The 22,991-nt window shown below is 43.7% G+C and overlaps 2 protein-coding genes across 3 annotated transcripts in view; one reads left to right on the top strand and one right to left on the bottom strand.

Moving 5' to 3' along the window:
- The window catches only part of SARC_05697, a gene marked incomplete at its 5' end in the record, with an annotated part of 12,830 nt that extends 4,431 nt beyond the window's left edge, over window positions 1-8,399 (top strand). Inside the window, 15 exons of one of the 2 annotated variants that reach the window (XM_014300441.1) lie at window positions 230-445; window positions 906-1,072; window positions 1,541-1,843; window positions 2,293-2,388; window positions 2,652-2,797; window positions 3,269-3,359; window positions 3,758-3,900; window positions 4,163-4,223; window positions 4,616-4,732; window positions 5,047-5,151; window positions 5,382-5,539; window positions 5,859-6,134; window positions 6,421-6,613; window positions 6,970-7,186; window positions 7,422-8,399. In XM_014300441.1, the coding sequence (XP_014155916.1) occupies window positions 230-445; window positions 906-1,072; window positions 1,541-1,843; window positions 2,293-2,388; window positions 2,652-2,797; window positions 3,269-3,359; window positions 3,758-3,900; window positions 4,163-4,223; window positions 4,616-4,732; window positions 5,047-5,151; window positions 5,382-5,539; window positions 5,859-6,134; window positions 6,421-6,613; window positions 6,970-7,186; window positions 7,422-8,383 (3,251 nt within the window). In that variant the 3' untranslated portion in view covers window positions 8,384-8,399. Of the gene's footprint in view, window positions 1-229; window positions 446-902; window positions 1,073-1,540; window positions 1,844-2,292; window positions 2,389-2,651; window positions 2,798-3,268; window positions 3,360-3,757; window positions 3,901-4,162; window positions 4,224-4,615; window positions 4,733-5,046; window positions 5,152-5,381; window positions 5,540-5,858; window positions 6,135-6,420; window positions 6,614-6,969; window positions 7,187-7,421 lie in introns of both variants that reach the window. The other variant, XM_014300442.1, reaches the window with a different exon arrangement.
- An 8,828-nt stretch (window positions 8,400-17,227) lies between these two features.
- Window positions 17,228-17,599, bottom strand: SARC_05696 (hypothetical protein; the record flags this gene model as incomplete). The annotated part of the gene is made up of 1 exon (XM_014300440.1): window positions 17,228-17,599. The coding sequence occupies one exon, from the start codon at window positions 17,597-17,599 to the stop codon at window positions 17,228-17,230; it is 372 nt and encodes a 123-aa protein (XP_014155915.1).
- Between the last annotated feature and the right edge of the window lie 5,392 nt (window positions 17,600-22,991).

The raw sequence follows: 22,991 nt of genomic DNA, 5'->3' as shown, positions 1-22,991 counted from the left end.
CCCCTAACACACCCATCCCACTATAACCCCTCCACACACACACCCATCCCATATACCCTTACCCCACACACCCATCCCATATGCCCTCCCCCCACACACCCATCCCATATACCCCACCCCCCAACACACCCATCCCATATACCCCCCTACACACACACCCATCCCATATACCCCCCCCACACACACCCATCCCATACACCCCCCCACCACACACACCCACTACACTCAGGATGGCAGACGAGCGGGTGCAGCTTTAGCTTAGCCCTGGGCAGCACCGCCTTTTTCTTTCCCGGTGTGACCATCTCGTTCTCAGTGCTGGAGATGGTGTCGGGGCTGCTCTCGGTCGGTGGAGTTCGGTACACCTACTCTCTGGTAGTGGGTCATATGTTGGCCGTGGCTCTGATGTTCGCTGCATATCTCATATTCTTCTTCCAGGAAGTCGAAGGTGTGAGCAGTTGTGTGTGCCTTCTATTGTAGTACGCTGTGTATGCTGCGAATGGCTTGGCTGTATACCTATCCTGCCCTTGTGGTGGAAATTGATCGTTGCTTTGTTTTTCGAACTTCAAAAAAACAACCCGATGCGCAGTATCATATGTATCTGGAATTACAATGTTCGTCGTCTAAAGGCCTTGCCCGGTGAAGTAAAGCCCACTCGCTTGCCTTTGCATCAACGTACTTTCGTACATAGTCGCGCATTGACTATCTGAACAGATATTTAATTGGCCCATCACACGTACCATAGATGCGTAAGTGTGGGACAAGGTGTGTTACGGCGCACCTTTCTCTTTTCCTCCCACTGCCTACGCGTTTTTATATACTCATACCGTTACTCACACCCTTGATTGTGTCTCTCTCTCTCTCTCTATCTCTCTATATATATATATATACATATAAATATATAGTAGGGGCAGTATTTGATCCTTGTGAAAATGCCGTAATATCGATGCACCGGGCCTATCGTATCCCCGCGTACGCGCTGCTCTATCCGGCCGCAATTCTGTGCTACAACATTCCGCCGAGGATGTACCTCCCATTCTTTGTGGTGCAGTTCTTCACCTGTTTGGTCATCCAGGTGTGGTTATGTGCATTGCCATGTGTTAAGTTTGTTGATAGCAAGTGTGGGCATACGCGTACGGCTCCGCCGGTCTACCAAGGCGGTGGGCTTAAAATAGACTTCTGTAGTGAGTTTCGTGTTCAAATTTGGAGTAGCGTTGCGTGCATGGACCTTCCGTTAAATTAGAAACGTGGTGGTTTATTCCCAAAGCCGTAAAGTATACATCCACCTGTCTATCAGCACTTTCTGGTGCACCCTCTCACACACAGAGTCAGTCCGATAGCCCAGAATCCTTCCGTTCTAGTCATAGCGCCAGGACCATCAGGATAATCGTGCCAACGCCCACATAGCACTTCTCACTCCCCCTGTGAGACCCGCACATGTGCGCATACAAACCCAGAAAGCACAAAACCCGCCCTCATGTATATGCTTGCCCCTATTATTCACGCCTATCCTATCTGCGTGGCACTCCCTCCAACCACACAGGTAGCCAGCGCCATCTCCGAGATACCCTCGGCGTTGGCGACGGGCATGGGAGTGTTCACAATGACTGTTGTGAGCGGTCTGTTGTGCAAGCGCTTTATGCGGTCGTTGCTGCGCTCCATGGACTGTGCGCCCGTGTGTCTTCTGGTACCTACCATTGAACTGGTGGTGCCTGGGTCGTCCATAGTGAAGCAGCTGATTGCCATGATGGTCCAGCCCAACAGCGAGAACAGCAGCCCTGCGGGGTATATCGTCACCAGTATGGCAATTGCCATGGCTATCTTGATCGGGGATGCGTTCTTGCACGTATGTCGTATGTCTGTGCGCTCACATTTACACGCACATTCGCATATATATATATATATATATATATATATTATATGTATATGTATATATATATATGTATATATGTATATATATATATATATATATATATACATATATATATATGTATGTGTAGTCCCTGGGCGTTGCATCTATCATATATGTATAGAGCACTTTTGTAGTTTTGATGTGTGTCGACTCATGCCCACTATCGGACTCCTGGTACCTGAGCTATTCAGAATGAGAAATATGTGCAATCGCATTGTTGTTTAATTTCAAGATGGCCTTGTACACCTCTCTCGTTTAGTTCGAAATGCGCCTGACACTATGTATTCCTAGCCTACTGCATAGCCTAGCGTAGCCCCAACACCCACAAGCCCGTCACCTACCGGCATACTACAACTCCCCTGCTTTATACTCCAACGTACCAGATACTGCGAGTGGGGGGGGTGTTCAAGGTGCCCATCTACAAAGGCCCCATCAACAATGTCCATGAGGACGTTCTCTTCGACCCCGACTACATCGCGGTATGTCATGGCCCACCCATTGTCTTGCACTACACGAGCACTTGTGAATGCGCCGTTTGTTTGCGTAGGTATTCGCTCGGTGGTGTGGGAGAGTTCGGTACTATCGGCTGTATGCACAACATACCAGACCAATACGAAGGGGTGTCTTAGGGTTTTGGGGGTGGGGTTTAGGGGAAGTCAATACGCAGGCGTGGCAACCGGGCTCAGACCTTTTTCATTGGCGAGCACAGGCACTGTTCTCATGCACACACATGTTCGTATAGATGCAACTACCGGAAGATGGGAAAGGGGGCGATATGTTTGTGATGGTCATGATCAGGGAGGCGCAGAAACTGCCTGAGCCGCCGATTGAAGAGGACATCTGGAATCCCTTCGTGGATTGTATGCAGAACGGAAAGACTGTGGCCAGGTACACTCACGCTCGCGCACGCCCTTGGTGTGATGAAATAGTATGAGAGCTTGGTGTGACGAAATAGAATGAGATTAGCAATTTCCGCTCAAAAATGTCGCAAACATTTAGGACGAGGCTAACAACAAGGCTACCAACCATTTCGGCAAGGTCTTCAGGGTGTCTAGTCTTGCCGGTGCGATCTTGCCCCAGTGTGTGAAGTAGGCGCATGGGAGCTTACATTGCGGTGTCATAGGCCAGTGTTTGCGTACGATTCGATCGCTGCGAACACATGTCTCGTTTCGGTTCATTTCGGTACAGTTCCATCGCCAAACTATAAGCCACACCTCTCCTTCTGTGGCATTTTGATACTCTATGCGTGCAGCATTGCGTGGATGATATACCTCAGACACTGAAGCATAGCTACAGCAAATGTTCCCAAACATGGCTCCACTCACAGTGTGCCCTCCCCTCGTTTCCCACCGTCTTAAGGTCCAGCACAAAAATCGAAACCCTCCACCCGGTGTGGGATGAGGCGTTCATACTGCCAATGGACAACAGCGGCAATGGTCAAGAGTTCGAGGTGTGTCTGTGTCTGTGTCTGTGTCTGTGTGTGTGTGTGTTGTACTCTCAACTCTCGTTTGGTAAGCAATCGCATCGGCCGTGACTGTGGCGGTCTCTTTATCTGATGGATTGGGCATGTCTGCCTGTTCAGTGGATTGTGGACCACATGACACACAGACAAGGCTTGAGAGTTGTATCCGATCTGTGCATCACGACGCGACTGTTGTAGCCCTTGTGAAATCGAATGCTGTAAACGAGTGGTGGATAGCCGAAAAAAAACATTACATTATGTTATATAACATCAACCAGTTTTTTTTTTTTGGGGGGGGGGGGGGGGGTTAATACATATGATGAATAACATGTACATGAGCCTACACCTTGTAAATATACTTTTAATTCTATTTTGCATGTGCACAGATGAGAGTCAGAAACTATACGCGCTTTGGGCAAAACGGGAACATTGCAAGTGCCACCGTGCGGTTTGAGTGGGATAGTGACAAGGTCGATGCCAGGGTCAGTCTGACATCGACATCCTTCGGCAGCTCTGTGCACTTGGCAAAGTGAGTCTCAATCCGAATTCAGTGTCAGTGAATATATCTACGCGAGTTCGTTTGAAGATTTTGTTTTGCGCTCAATAATAGTCTTCGAATTGCACATCTCGCTGGCTTGCGTGCAGGTCGGTTGTTGCCCTTTCAAGGTCAGATGCTGACGCAAATATGCCATCAAGGGTGTATACTTGTGAGCTTGCTGAACTGAAACCATGCATGTATCTCACTCGCTCACAACCTGTCCTACACATACCATTGCCTTGCGTATATGAAGCGAGGGGCAACTGACAGATGCATCAGAGAAGGACAGCAATGGAGTGGATACGGCAGAAAAGGTACGGTCTTTCGCTATTTGACTGTGCTGCTGCGTGTAGTAAGCACGCGTGTGTGTGTGTGTATATACATATGTATGTGTGCGTGTGTGTGTGTAAGTGTGTATGTGTGCGTGTGCAATTATGTGTAATTATGTGCGTGTATGTGTGTGCAAGTGTATTTGCTTGTACGCGCGTGTGTGTGTGTCGATAGGTTGTACGTACTAGCAGTATTCTCTATTGTTCGATCTTACAAGCCTACGCGCACCCAGTCTGATACCTTGAGCGAATCGATAAGAGACCTTCTGCATGAAATGAGTTTGTGTGTTTCTTTTTAAGGTGCAGTTGACAAGGTCTATATTGCAAGTGCTTGCATTTATGCGTTTGTCTAATTTTACTATTTTTTCATGATGAAGGATGACACGGACAAAGACAGGGAGAGGCAACGACGTGTGCGCATGTATTGCGATCAAGAACTCCTGGCATCGGGTACAGACATCAGCGTGGACTATGAGGGCTGGCTGATGTTGAGTGTAAGTGAATCGGTCCTTCGCTAGTTATTCAATAGATTGGTTGTTTTGGAATCGGCATGGGTTCTCAAGCAGGGCCATCCGGTCCCTACTACTCGTGATCAAAAGATTGAATACTGTCGAGTGCCTACTACACAAACCTGAGATTGTTCTAAGTGCAGTTTCGGTCATTATATAGTGCGAGATGAGGGGTAGGTTCAGTCGAGCGTCTATGCTCGCTGTTCCGACTATGAAAGGAAACAGAAATGGCACACACCTGAAACCCTATATATCGAATGTCTAAGCCACCGTATACGTACCATGCACTCGCGTTGCAGGGGGATAAAACGGATGACCGTGCCGGTGAGCTACACGTGTCGGTGCGATTACGGTCAATCAAAGACATCAGGGAACAGCTGGCCAAGGAATCGCTCAAGAAACGGGTAAGCAGACCAACATCCAATGAGATGGTAGAAGTACACGGTCAATGCGAGAGTGTGTGTTCAATCTGGGTGTGGTGTCGGTGTGCTGTGTACACCCACCATAAACCTGTTACGCGTGCGGACAAGCCCTTCGAGAAAGACCGGTAGTTACAAGCAGACAACAAGTGTTCGACACACCTGTGCCATGCCCACCCGTGCCGTAACATATACTGACGACTTGTTTATCACAGATATCAGAGGACAATCGTGCCAATATGTACGTACGCATGACCTCTCGTCCCTACGACCGACGCATGAGACGGCTCAGTTCCATCGTTACCACCATGGAGGGAGATAAGCAGCAGTCGTATAGACTCGCGAGTATGGCCAGCCATATGCTTCCAGAAAGGTATGGAAGAAAGCCAATCTCCCGGGCTCATGCAGAGTGACAAGCCTAGAGTTAGTGAGGGGGTGTTGAAAAAAAAATTGCATACTTATGAAGAATCGAAAGATTCAATGACTGGAATTGTGAGTTGTACAAGGTGGGTGGTAACAGTGGACATGGGGCACAACGCAGCTCTTTTAATAGCACCAGCCCGTGGCGTGCTGATACCGGTGTACAAAAGCGGCTTTAAATAGTAGCAGAGACTATCACATGCACACATACTCACATACTATTCTGTTTGTTGTGTTGCCGTATCTGCACACCCCCGTGACTTTCGTTGCAGGCGTGGCACAATAACCTCCGACGCGAGCCTTGGCATTGGTCAGGAAACCATCGACGAGATCAGCCAAGAGCATCTGCGGGCCTGGAACCAGAACACAAACATACACATGCCAGATGACACGAGCGTGTATAGCCGTGCAATGTCACAGCCAACACACGATAGGGCGAGCAATAGCGGCTCTAATCTGGCAATGCCTATGCCCACCGAGATCGATGCGTTGCCGGGAACTGTCTCGGATATGCAGCAGATGGGTACGGCCCAGGTGTCTACGTTAAGGTATGATATGCAGGTATATATTTATCCTTGCAGAGTTTTCTAGTTGTGCGCACATGTGTTTTGTGCAGCATGGTTAGTTCCAGGCTAGATCGTGAAATTTAGCAGTGCCTCACACCCGTGTGTTGTATATTTGCATCTGTAAAAGCCTTGACTTTCAGTATCACACCACTTCCCTTGATGCTCGTGACTAACGTGAAGATGTATTTAACACATACATACATATAAGCTGTATATATGTCGCACTTACACTTATAAGCTAAAGATGTATATAACACATCTCGCACAGACAAACGGTTCTGACGGCAAACTTCCAGAAACAGCATTCTTTGCCCACTGGGAGTGTGGATGCTGAAACAGAGGTGTTAGTCGATGAGGGTGGTATGCGAGATATGATGCGGTGGCGCAGAGCGACCTCTGAAGACGACGTCCAGGCTCTCGTAATGCAACACGAAGCAGATCGGAGAACCAGATATCCGCAGGTATCTCCCGTTACTGTAGAACGCGTTGAGCATTAGTGTTGTGCCACATGCAGTGGAGTTGACCCACGCATTGCCTGGGTGTGCTATCTTCTGTCCATGGGTGCGTTTGTTTTTTTTTTAAACCGTGCCGCGAGATTCTCCCTTAGAGCAGTGCTTTTTTTTGTGGTTTTTTTTTAGGCTTGTATACGCCATGTACAACGAGAGGAGTGAAGGCATCTCGTTTTATTATAAAGGCGTTCTTGTATCAATTTATTGAGACATTGTTAGTCTCAAGTGGTAGCATATTTTCTGGACATGGCATCGTTTCTGTACTAAACCCTGCATTGCGATTTATCCTGCAATGCCACGCTTCACAGGCCGTATTGCCAGACAGTGGCAAGGGGCCAGCCGAGCCACTTTCCAAGCGCAGCAGCTCCGGTAGTGGGACTGCAAACGACGAACCCCTTCCTATTGTACGGGAAGTGAGCTACACAAACCTGTCCAAGCTCAGGTACGAACAAGAACTCTTGAGGCAACAACAAGAGAGTGCGCGAATGAGGCAGACCGGCATAGAACAAGAAATCAAGGATCTAGGTACGAGGGCTCATTGAAGATCTTTTGCAATTGGAGTCTTTGGAGTGTTGTTGAAATATATGTGCCAGTTGGTAGCCTGTTTTTCTGTTTCCACGATATCATAGTCTTCCATCTCGCCCGTTCTATATTTGATCTGAGTCAGATATATATCTCCCTACTTTATCTATCCGATATTGCGAGATATCTTGCCACATTCTTCTACGCATTGAATGTATATCTCATTTCTTTTGTGCAGAATCGAGAGGCCATCCTGGCCCGGAAGCGGTCGAGAGCAGTGACATCCCTCGCTTATCGGAGGGTGCACATGGTGTCTCAGCACAACCACAGACGCGCGCACAGGTCCAAACTCAGGAGCAGGGCAGTTTACAACGAGTGCAAAGTAGTCAAAAAGACAGCAAAACGAATGGTCTACTAGATGTTGAATCTTTGCCGCCGCCATCGCCCGTGTTCACGCAGCGGCCCGCACGTGACACGCAAACGTCATACCTTGCAAGCATACTTCAGACCTACAACCGCTCATCGCGGGGATCTGCGGATGCCTCGATGCAATCCGGTACCAGTGGATTGATTGATGAGACCGCACACCCCCCGGCACAGTCTTATGCGGATGGAGACGATGAAAGTAAACTGCGAACACATGAGCAGCCGCGACCACTATCACAATCACTATCACAATCACAGCCACAGCTACAACAGCAAATACGACAACGTCCACCGCCACTACAACAGCAGTATTCCAATTTTATCACTACATCCTTACGACAGAAAGTTATGGACCTGAAAAGAAGAGAAACTCTAAACGAAGCGGAGGCAGAGGCCGATGGCAATATAGACTACCACAGTTCGGGAAGTGCGACAGGTCAGTCGGACGCTACCGGTAGTGTGTTTTATAGAGGATTGAGTGGTGCCGCTTCTGAAAGCAGAAGTAACATGGGAGATTCGGTTGTGGACATGCCAGTGTATGGCCGCAGGGCTGGATACGCTCCTAATCAAGGATCTATAAGAGAGTTGCGGAATAGGCGGCAAAGTGACGCGCGAGACGATTCTAGGTCAGTAGTCAGAACTGAAAATGATGTCCAATTAAGGGGGGTTCTGGGGAGAACGACTAGTATGGCTACGCCCTCGAGCTTAAGGCCATATACAGGGCTCCCTAAAAGATCCACCTTCCAAGGGAAGAAATCCGGTAAATATTTATAATAAATAGATTAAACACACCTGGTAGGATCCTTCACAATATATGTGTTGTTTGTTTTTGTCCTTTTGGCCTGAACGCTTAGTTGAAGATACATGGTCATCTGGGTATATCTACACCCTTCAGCTGGGAGAATATTGATACTTCTGTTAGTGTCTCGCATCAAAAAAAAAATATAATTATACGATATGACAGCATTTCTGTCGTAATTATGGAGCGAGATGCAACCGCCGCGATTCAAATTGTATTTTTTTTTCTACTTGAAGCCCAATTTAGCTCACAATGTCACGTACACAGTCTAGCCTTTGACATAAATCAGCCAGAGCACGGACCTTTATACATGATTCCCAAAATGATGAATCGTTTCATACTAATGTATTATGTATCGGTTGACAATTTAGCTTCGCCAGTTTGCCTACTCTGTCAAAAAACGGCATCTGTGCAGAAGATGAGGAAGCACAATCTCAATACTTGTATAATCTTAGAAGAATCCCTTGGATTAGTCTCACATTGCTTGACTGGTTAAACTCTTGTTTTTCGTATTGATAGTGTTGACCTTCTCCATCAACGTTTGGATCGGCTGGGTAGATATTAGGAGAAATCGGCACGGTTGCAAACCAATTTTTTCGCAGGGTCTTTCAGGCGCAGCAAGCCAGCTGTGCTGTAATCAAATCCCTGTGGAAGCGATTATTGATACATCCCAAGTCTGTTATATCTTTCTGCACTACCTGTGTAGTCAGTGGGAGGTGGGTGGTGAGTTGTCAGTAGATCCCATCTGTGGTAGTTCGAATGAACCGAGAGCATCACCACATCAGCACCCGCACAATTCAATATGCCAGTCGCACAATAGTTCAATACGCAAGAATTTAAGATATAGCACAAATAAACAAAGCAGGCAACTCTCTGTGACTTGATAGCCTCATTTCCAAACTATAAGTAGTAAAACTCAAGCCCCGTTCGTCAATTATGTTTGCTTTACGTTACGCAGAATTGTCGGGCCTGTGAACAGTCACAAATAGCCTGACAAAACGACGTAGACGGACAGAACACCGAACTATTCGGCTATCCCCGTGCCTGTCTGATTTTATTGAAAGAAATGATGTTCAGGTTGTCTACTGTGTTTCGACTAAAATGTGTATCTATCTGCCTGAGTGTCTGTGACTGGAAGTTAGAATGGTTCTGGATGAATGGGTACTAAAAGATAATGAATACGAGAGCGGCATTAACTATGAAATACGATCGTGATTTGAAGCACACCAGTCGAGCCATTTAGGACTACCCCCAATGATGGAACCACATGTATTTCAACTAAATTATTTCTTTTTCAGTGTTGATGATAATATTCCGTGGCATGCGTAATACTTACCGATGACTGTTTGACCATAAGTATAAAGTAAAACAAACTACTACGAGGATTCCTTTTTACTAATTTATTGTAGTGAGGCAATGCCGAGGTGGTCCCCGATAATCTTAACGTTATGAAACTGTGCACAAAAGAGCTTGTAATCCAAAACTGGTATATTTGTATGCGATATTAACAACAGTTGTGTGTCTATTCGCGTTCTACTCACTCCGTGCGTAAACCCCACCATACCATGAAATTATCATTTTAAGTTTGGGGTTCTGATAAATGTTTATAGTGTTGTCCAGTATGCAGACTGGTTGAATAATCTCGGACTCGATACTCAGCGATATAAGGCGAATGTATGTTAAAAATATTAGAGTAGTAAAGCAGTATCCATCGCACTCTCGACGCGGCCAGGAATATGTTGTTTATGGAAACTACAACAATCTCTGTTGATATCATCCCACAATATTTTTCTTGATTGAGCTGATGTTTGTTCAACAGCTCACTACAGTTGAAACCCCCAAATCTATATGACATATAGCAGCACTTGTCTCAAATCAAGCGTCTGCAAGAACACGTCGCTGTCCAAACCTTTACCGGTGGGAACAAAGCCAATATGTACATTGGAGATCGGGCAGATTGAGCATCCCCAGTGGAAATATTACGTGGTTCCTTCGTCTATACTTGTTTTATACAGCTAGCGCTGGTGTCCGACGCGCAGGGAGGAGGGGGGGGGGGGGGGGAGGGGGCATATAGTAACTGTTAGCGCTCTGGATGCTTAGTGTAAGCTCTCCCTTCTGCGTCGCGTGTTTTCATTTTTGATTTTATTTTTGGACGGGCCATTGGGACTTTTTCTCGGGTCTCGAAATGCACAGCTTTTGTCGCTGTTCGGCTGCACTCCTTGGCTTGGTTACTTTATCGTAATCGGAGCCCAAAAGTTTATTAAGAATCTAAACCAGCTCGGAAGTGAGGACCGCGCATATACACAAAGTACATTATGGGCTGACAATATTAACCTGGAAAAAAAGGTTACTGATTAAGGTCACTGATTAACAGATAACTATAATTCACTCATCTGCCACAAACGAATCGTGCTGCCCAGGTCGAGATAAAGAAATATTGATGCCAGACCCGACAGAATCTTTTACTATGGATTAGAACTTATTTAATCAAAAAGACTCGGCAAGGTTTCCTTGGAACCATCGGTTGACAGCAGCCCGACGGCACAAACGACATGTAACATGCAGAAAATCTATACTAGGAACAGAACAAAATTGCATGGGATTTTCTTATTTGATTTTTGGACAGGTCATTGGGACTTTCCTCAGGTCTCGAAATGCATAGATTTTGTCGCTGTCCGGCTGCACTCCTTGGCATGGTTACTTTATCGTAACCGGAGCCCAAAAGTTTATTGAGAAACTAAACCAGCTCTCGGACGTGAGTTGAGAAACTTTCTGAGCTCTCCGGAGTGAGAGATAAATAATATTATCCCTATACTTAATGATTTCAATAAATCTGGGGAGGGGGGTTTTGCAGTAAAATCTTATCGTTTTCTCTCAAAAAGAGAAAAACCACTATCGCCTACAAAAAAGGAATAAGAAACCCGAAGCACATTGTATTTTCTCACTTTTTTTTAATTTTCAGCATGATAAAGGAGCTATTATAGTGGCTGGCATCGTTGGTTTGCGCTGACCGCACATATACACAAAATGCATTATCGGTTGAAAGTATCAACCTGGAAAAAAAAAGGCCACTGACTAAAAGATATCTATTATTTGATCATCTGCCCCAAACGAATCGTGCTGCCCAGGACGTGATAAAGAACTATTGATGCCAGGCCCGGCATAATTTTTTACTATGGGTTAGTGCCATGGCTTGAAAATACATGTACTAGATTACAAGTACATCTACGTTAAATATACGACTATATATAATACTAACGATAGAAATCGTAGTACAAAAATACCAGGTTCCACTGAGGTTCCTACTTTGCGCTTGGAATGTCATTATAGAAATTCCTCGCAATTGTATTACTCCGAGTATTCGTAAAATACATGGCCTCGTTACACTTAAGACTACAAGGCAATATACAGTAAAGCACTACGCTAAAAACCTATTGGCACAACTTTGCCATATTTGCACAAATGTGTAAATGTACAGCCAGTTGTGTTTTCACGTAAAAATTATGTGAACCTCATTAGTCGCCTTGATATTTTTTTGAGGTGCTTTATCCTTTTCCTGTTTTACAAATACGTCAGCGGTGCAAATTCGAGGTGATCTAGACTGTTGTATTCATAAGGATGGAGCTCAACTGCTGAGACTTCACCCTTTCATTTCCAAATATTGAACACCCACAATTTGAATCAAGAAATTCTACAATTCCCGTAATCTGCAAAACTGACTTGGTCAAGATGGACAATAGTTCAGGTCATCCTTTGGATCTATTTGATACTGAAATTAGAACTTTATCAGTCAACCCGGCATATGTTGCTTGACATTATGATCCAAATGATCCAAATCAGAAGTTGCTCATCGAAGTTGATCCGAAGATTCGACCCTGGGTTTGGAAGGCGCTTCAAGACTATTTCCCGGAGCACGTCGAAGCTTTATCCAACAAGGACTACAAGATGAAATATTTTGCTCACCCGCGAGCCTCAGACTACGCCCTGAAATTCGGTAATCTACAGATACCTGCGGACAGCGAGCCTTTCGATTTCAAAAAATTCTTGAAACATGTGTCCTCTATCTTCGCTGGTTACTTCTACCAGCCCAGAACCAATATGTCGCACTCAGCTGTGCGAACTCTTTCCAATTTTTCGGGACTCCGCTCGGGGGTTGATTGATGATGATGAGCTCATTAATCTACTCCATCAAGAAGTATGGGCATACGATTATTCCAGCCCTAGTATGCGCAGTGGCGCTGTGTCTGAAGTTTTAGATTACTCCAGCCCAAAAACGAACCTTCGAAATTAGTCTACGAAAGAAACCAAGATTCACTAAAGGACAAACTGTCCACAAGTTTTTCAGCGACAGACGTAAATGTCTGATTGCACTCGAATGGGACCGAGACTACGATATATTTTACAGTTGGGCCCTGGAAGTCATGCCTGATATGCTGATGGCAGATATCGAGAAGGCACAAGCCTATTGTGACCGCTTTCCGAATTCAATCCCAGCAGCCCCGGACGCCGTTGTCGGTCATGTTAGAGGAGGTAATTTTATCAAGTATAAAAATTGCTTCTAATACGGACCGAACGTTCTCACAACTCTGAGGACTGTTTTATGCTAAAACGCAAAAACGGAGAGTCCACATCACGATCAACATTTTATTGCACGGAGCATCAGCAAAACTTTACGGAGCAGTGTAAAAGCCTCAAATGCTCTGCTCCTGATGCTGAGACTCATTCGATTTCCAAACGCCCTCGTTCTGAAAATGAAACTATCTTTTGCTTTAGATGTCTCAAACCTCGTCATCGTTGCGACTGCCCTCAAAATCGCGAGAAAATGATTGAAGAATTTTTCAAGCAAGTAACTACCCCCCTGAGGTATCCGTTAAGTACACTTGTGCACGCTGTAACGGAAAGCACATTTGCCACAAATGTGGAATCTCGGACGCTGCAATCCAAGGCTATATGACGGCTCACAAGATCTACAACATACAAGCTGTTGAGGATGATGCTGCCATCAACTCTATCGCTAATGAGATCTCTACTACAGAAGATGTCGAGGCTTTCCTTAGAAACTTATCTGTAGACAACGATGCTATCATAGGAAATGAATTCCTTAAAAGATGAAGGTACAGAGAGAACAAATATTATATTTTTAAAATAAAATCGAATTTTGATGAAGATCTCATCAGTAACCTGAAATGCGGCTATGTAACAGTTTCGAATAAAACTTGCAATACTCTATTCGACGATGGATCACAAGTTTCGCTAACTAGTCATAAGACTGTTCAAGAGCTTCAAAAGTGTACTCCAGAAGCTATAATTAAGATAAAACCTTCTCTCATGCGATTAAATGAACTCGGTAGTTCAGGGTCCCGATACAAAGTCACAATTCGTGGCAAGGTACACGGCTACCAATTCATACATACCTATAGAGCGGTGGAAATGTAATGTTATGTTAGTTGGGGATTGGCTTGACAAACATGTCAAGCTTGACTATTGCTCGTAAGACCTACTATGATCTATTCACAGGAGGTAGAATCCCCTACAAAAGACAAGTTACAGATTTGAACTTCAAAACAACGCCTAGAAAGAAAGATATCTCGGGCCTGGCACGTATTGCTGGAAACATAAAGGAATTACCAAATACTTCTATAATTGTGATCTTCAAAGTTGATACGTATCAGAAAGTATTATCTGAATGTGTATTCACACCCACAGAAGCTACAAAACACTTATTCACCCCTAGCTTGATCAAAGGCTCTCGAAGAGAAGGCATATTTAGGGCAATGATCACAAATATTACCGGTCGAGTGTTAAGACTGCACAATACTCCATTGGGGACGATTGAGGACCTAAATGGTGCTCAGTTGTATACCACTAGTGATAGAGATACCGCAGCAAAAATATTGACTGCCTCAGCTATTCCTAAAGATCTATTTAATTACAAAAATGTACAAATAATACATGATATACCCATAGATACTGAAACTAGAGCAAAACTGATTCCCTTGGGTTTTAAGCATCAGCAAAGAACACAAATTGAAGATTTGCTAATAAAGCATTACCAACTTTCTTGATCAACCACCCATCAAGTTGGAATTAGAACATAGTGACTATCTACATAAAGCAATGCCCTTTAGGTAAAATATAAGAGGAAGCATATGAAGCTATTGCCAAGGAGATGCTAGCTGAAAACATAGTCGCGCTGAGCGACTCACCATATAATAATCCATGCCGGCTTTAGTCCCATCAAGGATACAGACATAATACCCGTTGCACTCCCTGCATACTATTTTGTATGGTCCGCCATTTGGTGCTGTAACTTGTTCATTTCACCTTGATAACAGACCATGACAAGGTCCTCTCCCTTGAAGTTCACATACTTCTGTTGGTATTTCCGATTGTATGCTGCTCGCATCTTCTCTTGATACTGTGCAACATTGCTTTCTAGTTGTGGCCTAATGGCTTCTTCTAGATTTTGCAGTTGCACTTCCCAAGGTACTGTTGTACTGGGTGCGGTCACTGGCTCATTGTAGTCCGTGAGTTGATTCTGCCTACGATTAAGTACACATTAAAGCGCGGTGACTTGTGTCTTCTCGATATACACAGAATATGGCCCATCTGTACGAATGGAAGTTACCTGGATTCTGTTCAACGAATTTCCGTAACAGTGGCATGAGGTCTCTATGTGATCGTTTGTTTGCGCCTATGACTTTAGGTTGATACGGCTGAGATATTAGGTGTAGCATTGGCGCTTGTTCAACAACTTTTGAGAGTATGTTGTTAACATATTCAGTGCCTTGGTCCGTTTGTATGATTTGTGGAAATCCATGTTCACACATAATTGGTACCAGTGTGCGTGCTATGGTAGCCGTTGATTTGTCCATCATTGGACGCAAAATGACGTACGATGAATATACGTCAAGATATACTAACACGTATGTGTGTCCTTTATTGGAATCCAATAGTGGCCCTATGGTGTCCACTTGGACTCTGTCGCTTGGATATGCGGGTCAATAGACGTTACACCCAATGCTAGCCAAGTGCATAGCAAAAACTTTCCACCACCATTTCTCCATCATACATGTCCCAGGCAAGAACAACCAGATGGTAGATATGTTGTCACGTCTCCATGAAGATACTTTTAGTACTAAAGAGTCAAAAGTATTACAACAGGCGAATGAGGCAACACAAAATAGCCAAGACTGCACCACCTTGGAAACGAACACGCCCATAACCGTTTCGGCTAGAGACTGGATTTTATATCCCAGATTCTATCAAGAAGCGGAACGAAGGTTTGGGAAGTTCACAGTAGATCTGTTTGCATTGGCACACAATGCGCACACAGATAAATACTACACCAAAGAACATAATGCACTACAACAAAAGTGGGCACAGGAAGTTAATGCATGGGTGAATCCACCATGGAAACTCATACCTGATGTCCTTGACAAAGTCATTTAAGTTCCGGTGTCCATAACATGGATATGTTCTGGTTCATTTTCCCCTTCATAAGGTTCCGAAAGTGTTTCGTTGTGTGAGCAAAGTTGGGGACATGATCGCGATGAAATTTGCTAGTCCCCCTGCTTTGTGCAGGTTTCTTTTTGTTCTGGGTAGTGGCCAATCCATCATTCTTTTCTGTTTCTCAGTGTCTGCTTTGAGTCCCTGTGTGGTGACTTTCACCCCAAGAATGTTGACCACTTTGACCGCAAAGGCACACTTGTTCTATGAGTAGATTCGCCATGACTCTCTGGAATTGTGCTGTGAGTGAGTGTAGTCCAAACGGCGCGGACTTGAATGAATATTGTGCTCCTCTCCACGAGAATGTGCAGAAGTGTTGGCTTGCTTTGTCTACTAGGCAGTGATGAAATCCTCCAGTAAGATCTAGTTTTGAAAAGAACTGTGCTCCTTGTAGGTTGTGTAACACTTCCTTTATTTTTGGTAACACAAACTTGTCCTGTTCATATTGATAATTGATCTCATGTAAGTCTAGACATGTCCTGACTTTCTTGAGTGGACCTGTTTGGTCATGTTCACCTGTTGATAACAACGGCAGGTTTACCGTTGTGGGATTGTCGTGTTTGTATATATGGCCATCTTTAAGCCATCGTTGCACATTCTCGTCCGTTTGCGGAATGTATTTGTGCGGAACAAAGTTAACTTTAGCGTGCCTCATTTGTCTGACGTTGATTTCATTTGCAGGTACCGTGACTGTGGAGCCTGGTAGGTTGCAATGAACATCAGGGGGTATTTTCGCATTGGTATCCAGGAGGTCTGTAAGTGACTCTCTGAAACCTTCTTGCTCATGCTCTGGATCCTCTTCATGTGATGGGAGGAGTGATTCCCATTTTGCATCTGTTGGTATGAGTAGGTTGATTAACCCTGCTTTGTATATACCTATGTATGGTAGAATGTTCATACCTAGAAGTATTGGTGTCTTTTTGTCTGGTAAGTCCAATACTTCAAAGCACTGAGAGGTCTTCCTCTTTCCATAGTTTAGTGTCACAAACTTCTGTTGATCCAGTGCGTTGTATTCTTGCATCTGTTTGTGCTAGTTGTATATACCCAGGTTGGGCTCTAACAGACAGATATAGTTCTGAAACTACACTTTTGTCCATGCATGAGCGTTGTGCCCCTGAGTCTACTAGTGCATTGTATGTATTGCCATTGATTTGTATATCAGTGTGTAAACGTTGGTCTCGTGGTGCGGGAAGTAAAGATAAAGGTTGATATTTTATATCATTTGCATTTATTAACGACGTTTCTTCATTTGTTAATACATTGAGTCTGTCAGCCAGGTCAATCGTGTTCGCTTCCGCCCACCAGTGTTTTCAGTGCTCATCACCCTCTGTGATGTCTTCCACCTTGCCAGTTGTAATGGACAGTCTTGCTATCTGTACATCTTTCTTGGCTCGCTGCACAGCCTTCTTGGCTTGAACTGCTTTCTTATCGGGACATTCGCTGTACCGATGTGGGCATGCACGTTCTTCACGAGCTCCTTTCTTTTTCTGTGTCTGCCCCCCATACTTGTTCTGGTTTTGTGAGCCATTGTCTGTCTTGTGACGTTTGTTGGCGTCCGTGGAGTTATCCTTCACTTGCGCGTTCGTCTGTGTGTTGTTGCACTTATTTGCAGCTCGCGCCTGTTCTCTCAACATACGCTCTCCTTGTGTCACAGACGCCGTTCTTATGTGTGTCTCAGTCATAGTATGAAACTTGGTATGTTCTATGTCAGACAGGTGTCCTTCACTTCCATCAGGTTACTTGTCTCCTTTGATTAGGAGATCCACTACTGATTGTAGTACATAGCACTTAAGTGCTAGGTACCTTTGTACTTTGAGGATTTGGAAGTGTATGGGTTCCTTGTCTGAGTTGCGGTAACGCTCCTCTAACATCGCCATTGTCTTGTGCACACGCTCTGTGCGCACTTCGACGTTCATCTTCTTATTCTGCATGTCATTGAGAAACTTCTCCAATAGATAGTCTACTGGGTGTGACCTGAGTCGATCAATAATGATTCTATTGAACTGATCAGGATCATTGAAGTGCCTAGTCGTTTGTGTCTTGGAGTCTCTTATGTTATTGAGTACTGCTTTGTTTTTTTCCGTTGCATCAGCGGAAAATAATAGTCTTCTCACTAGCGCTGGATACTGACACAGTGGCATTGTCGTAGCTAAGAACAGATCACTACTTTGTGTAGTGAACTCTATGATATCTTCACAGTTTTCCGATATAAGGAAACTATCCTTAGGCATCTTGAGAAATTCCGAAGTCTTGAGCAATTTCTTAAGAGACGGTTCATTTATCTGATCTCCTAAACGGGAACGCATGAGCTCTAGCTCACTAATGTACAAACTAATTTGTATGAGTTTGTCCTCCTCATCATCACCACCATTGATCGCTTGGTCATATCGTCGTCTGAGCTCCGCATTCACTAGTGGCATGCGACGCTCTGGCTGTTGATAATGGGCACCGGTGCTGTCTGTTCCAATTTGGACACAAACCGACTGACCAGAACATGATTGCCTTGACAGATACTCTTGTCTATTTCTAGACGCATTGCTGACGCTGCGATGGGTACTCCCGCCGGTGTAGGCTGACCCGAACTACTGCCTGGGCTTACCTCCCCCATTGGGCTGATTCCCACGTCACCTGCGCCTTCACTACCCTCAACCCCATTGTACACGTTTGTTCTGGTTGCTGTTGGCATTTTCAGAAGTCTGTGTTGGTGTGTGGGTGTTAACTAAAGACTCTATATAGGTTCTGTGCGAAAGCGCGCGCTTCACCCCCTCCCCCCCGTTCAGTCCTAGTGACGTCACCCCTAGATGTTCGGTCCTCGTGACGTTACACATAGCTGTTCGGTCCTAGTGTTTGCCCTTATGAAATTCCAGCCTTATTGACCTTACCTGTGGGATTGCAGGTCTGTTGGATTCACCCTTGGTGTTCGGTCTTATTGATTGTACTTCTCGTATGCCTTTTTGTTATCGAGTGTGTTTCAATTGTTAGTCAGTGCCTATTTTGTTCAAGGGTGGGTTCTCATCGTTAGTCAGTGTGTATAGTGCCATATATTGCCCGATGTATACCCCTGATTTCGATCTGTATCTTGTGTGCATGCGATTTAGGTATATCTTGTCATTTCTTTGCAGTGTGAATGCTTGACTTCCTAGTGTGCACTTTTTAAAACTTGTCTCTTATTATTATAGTGTTTGCTTCGAATGCTTGACTTGGTCATGCCTTGTTCATGTCATTCGTGTGCATACCACTTCTAATCGAGCTTAAATTTCGATTTGATTGTGTGATCACTGGTGTGCTGCCTGTCTTGGAGCTGATTTGTCGTGAATTGTGTCTGTATTTTGTACCCTTTCACTTGTTAATTCTTATGTATCACCATGTCTTTGCATATCAAGTTCATTATTGATCTTGAATGTCAATGTGATTTGCGATTGATCTTAAATGTCAATGTGATTTGCAATTATTGAGCCAGGAACCAATTGTTCCTGAATTGTGAACTGTAACTTTGCGTTTCAGTCTATGTGCTTGTCGTTGTATTTAGTACTGTGACAATGTCGTGTGGTCATCTATTTGTGTAACCCTCTTAGCACTATTGATACTCTCATTCATTGATCTAACGCGCGATGCGTTATGAATGTTTTTGGTGTATAGGCTAATCATTGTGTTTTTCTGAGATTCTTTAAAATTCATTTAGTGCTATGTTCTCGCTTAACCCTAAACCCTCAAGTAGTTGCACTTTGCTTCAATTGCTGTGTGCAATCTGAAGTCTATGTGCGTGTTAGACTTAATTGTTTAGCCCACTCTTCTATCTGTAACATCGATTTGTGTACATCACCTTGCTAATTGCGCTCACTACTAAGTTTATCGCTTGCATTGAGGACGTTAGTACCTTTGAGTGTGGTGTATCAGGTGTTGTGTATACTATGAATGCTGTATACCCTGAATTCTCTGTGTGTGTGTTGTAGGCTAATTTGTCAGCCAGCCATTCTATGTGTGTCTTCTAATTTGTGTGCATCTCAATTTCAATTGTACTCCTTCTTGAGTTTATTGTTTGCATTGAAAGTAATTGTATGTGTTGTGTACTGTTACTGTCTTCTCATGCTTTGTGTTGTTTAATCTATCGTTATTGTACATATGGCAATCTCGTGTACCTCGAAATTCAAGATATTTTGCCTTTCGATTGTCTTTTTGGTGTGAAACTAACTCGCACCTGACCATACGTGTTTGCTTCTTTGTTTTGAGATGTGTATCGTCCTTGTGTAACTTGTAATATTTCGAGCGTGTAATGTGCTAGCTGATTTAAGTGATTGTATTTGCGCGTTCAATGATCTATCTGTCTTGTGTTACCCGCTTTCGTTTACTGTGTTTTGTGTACGAGTACTGTATGCGGCGACTAAGTGATATGATAATGTCCTTTTTGTGCGCATTTCATCAATGTTTTTTCTTGTTCGAAAATCTAGAAAAATCTTCTAGTTGATGAAAAGATCACTGTGACAGCTTCACCTTTTATTCACAGTTTTAGCCTCTTTACTGCTCACTTGTTCACTGGCACACGTTTTTCACTCTTGCATAGCTTTTTGTAACAACTCTGCACACGATACTTTCGCTTGTATAACGTGAAACACCACGTTTGCCCTCGTTACAGTTGTAGACACAATATTATTACCTAATTTGAGCCTTCTCTTCGTTTCTCAAACTTCTTCAGTTGACTTCTTGTAAGTTTCTTCTGGCCCTTGTTATTGCTAGCCTCTGGTTGTAGAGAGTCTTCGGTCTGTTTCCTGTTCCGGTCCGTGTTTCTTTTTGAAGCCTCTCTCTTCTAGTGCTTTCTCTTTAGTTATTCGAAATCCTTGTGGGATGTTTTCAATAAAGGTTTTTTAAAGACACTTAGTGTGTTACTTCACTTCTACTTCTTTTCAGGTCGTAGAGCGTAAACTGTTAGACTTATCTAGTTAAGGATATTGTAAAAAATGTAGAGTATGGAGAGTAGCTGAAAGGTACGAGACAATAGGATACAATAGACCTCTTCTCACGCACGGTTATCTCAGCTAGGAAAAGTCCTTAGTCTGAGAAAACGAAACTGAGTCTTTATTTGTGTTTTTACTAGACTCAGATGTACTTTAAGTGTTTCTCTCACACGCGGGAGTCCCGGTATAGCCTACCGGTTCTACCGCTAATATTTCTGATGACTCTAATTCAGAAATATTCCAGGCCTAATTCTAAAACTCATTATTTGATGATTCTGGGTTTTGGCATTTGGATTGGCTTTTGATAATCTGGTCCCTAGATGCTACATAACTATTAATAGACAGACTCGCTCCACACTGGCATCACTCGCTTCTTTCGCAAGGGGGACGCCATGGCTTGAAAATCCATGTTCTAGATTACAGGTACATCTACATTAAATATGCGACTATACTCTGCGCTTAGAATGTCATTATAGAAATTCCTCGCTATTGTATTACTCCCGAGTATTCGTAAAATACATGGCCTCGTTACACTTAAGACTACAAGGCAATATACAATAAAGCACTACGCTAAAAACCTATTGGCACAACTTTGCCATATTTGTACAAATTGGCACAGCTTTGCCATATTTGCACCAATGTGTAAATGTACAGCTAAAATTGTATTTTCACGTAAAAAATATGTGAACCCCATTGGTCGCCTTGATATTTATTTGAGGTGCTTTGTCCTTTTCCTATTTTACAAATACATCAGCGGTGCAAATCCGCAGTTCGATCATCTCCGTCGTTAAGGAATAGGTCGCATGATCTAGACTAATGTATTCATAAGAATGGAGCTCAAATGCCGAGACTTCACCCTTTCATTTCAAAAGATTGAACACCCACAATTTGAATCAAGAAATCAAAACTGACTCGGTCAAGATGGACAAGAGTTCAGGTCATCCTTTGGATCTGTTTGATACTGATACTGGAACTTTATCAGTCAACCCGGCATATGTTGCTCGACAGTTAGAACTAATTAAACGTAGTCAGTTGACAGTAGCCCGACGACACGAACGACATACAACATGCAAAAACTCTATACCAGGAACAGGACAACCCTGCACGGGATATTGGGAACGAGACATGTTGACCGAATTTTGCGATTTTATTGCGCCAGTGGCCGCGCCCAGTTGAATGTTTGACGATCTTTCGATTGGACAATAGATTCAGTGAAACCCCTTTTTACCATATGAAATGTTTCTTTTAAGGCTCTAGTGTCAGGCCTGTTATGTATACAAAAGCAATGAAATTATATTTGCATGTATCCGTTCTGGATTCGCTTTTGTTAAAATATTTTCACCTTGAATTGCCATTCATCATATATGGATTATTCTTCCGTCATCTTGTTGTTACTAGAACGACTAAGATGTCTGTCATTTGAGATGAATACACACTACGGCGCTCAATACATAACTTTATGTATGTACAATGATATCCATAGTATTTTTTTAGGAGATATTAACTATTCCCATATGTGGTACGTCGTTTTCATGCTTTTATCGTTGGGGTTTCCACTTTTGTTTTTCTACTTCTTGAATTGTCATCCACTATAATTGAAGTTTTCCCTGCCAGCGGTCGTTATTAGTTGCACAAGCTATTAATAAATCAAACCAACACTTGATTCTAACACCGGTTAATGTACTTCAATAGAATAAATCTTTTTTGGCGAGGTAGATTGTGTACCAAGTCAACACGTCGTTCGTGTATGGCATGCCCATGCACAATAATCGAGTAGTACTAGAGAATGCACTGAACGTGACACTACGTGTACGCTGAAAGGTATCAACCTTTTCGAATATACTGGGAATGAGACATGTTCAACGAATTTCGCAATTATATTGGGTCATCCCGCGTTCAGTTAAGTGTATGACAATGGCAACTTTCAATTGTATAATAAATTTAGTGAGAAATATGTGGTACGTCGACATCAGTGTTTTCATATTTTCGTTGGGGGTTCCGGGGGGATTTTTGTCTACTTGAAATGAGTTCATTCACTATTTTTGGAGTATTCCCATTTTAGCGGTCGTTATTAGTTGCACAGGCTATCAATAAATCAACCCAACTCTTGGTTTTTAACACC

This window comes from Sphaeroforma arctica (assembly GCF_001186125.1).
Source record: "Sphaeroforma arctica JP610 unplaced genomic scaffold supercont1.372, whole genome shotgun sequence".
In the NCBI taxonomy this organism is placed as follows: domain Eukaryota; class Ichthyosporea; order Ichthyophonida; genus Sphaeroforma; species Sphaeroforma arctica.
This window is presented reverse-complemented; position numbering and strand designations above follow the sequence as displayed.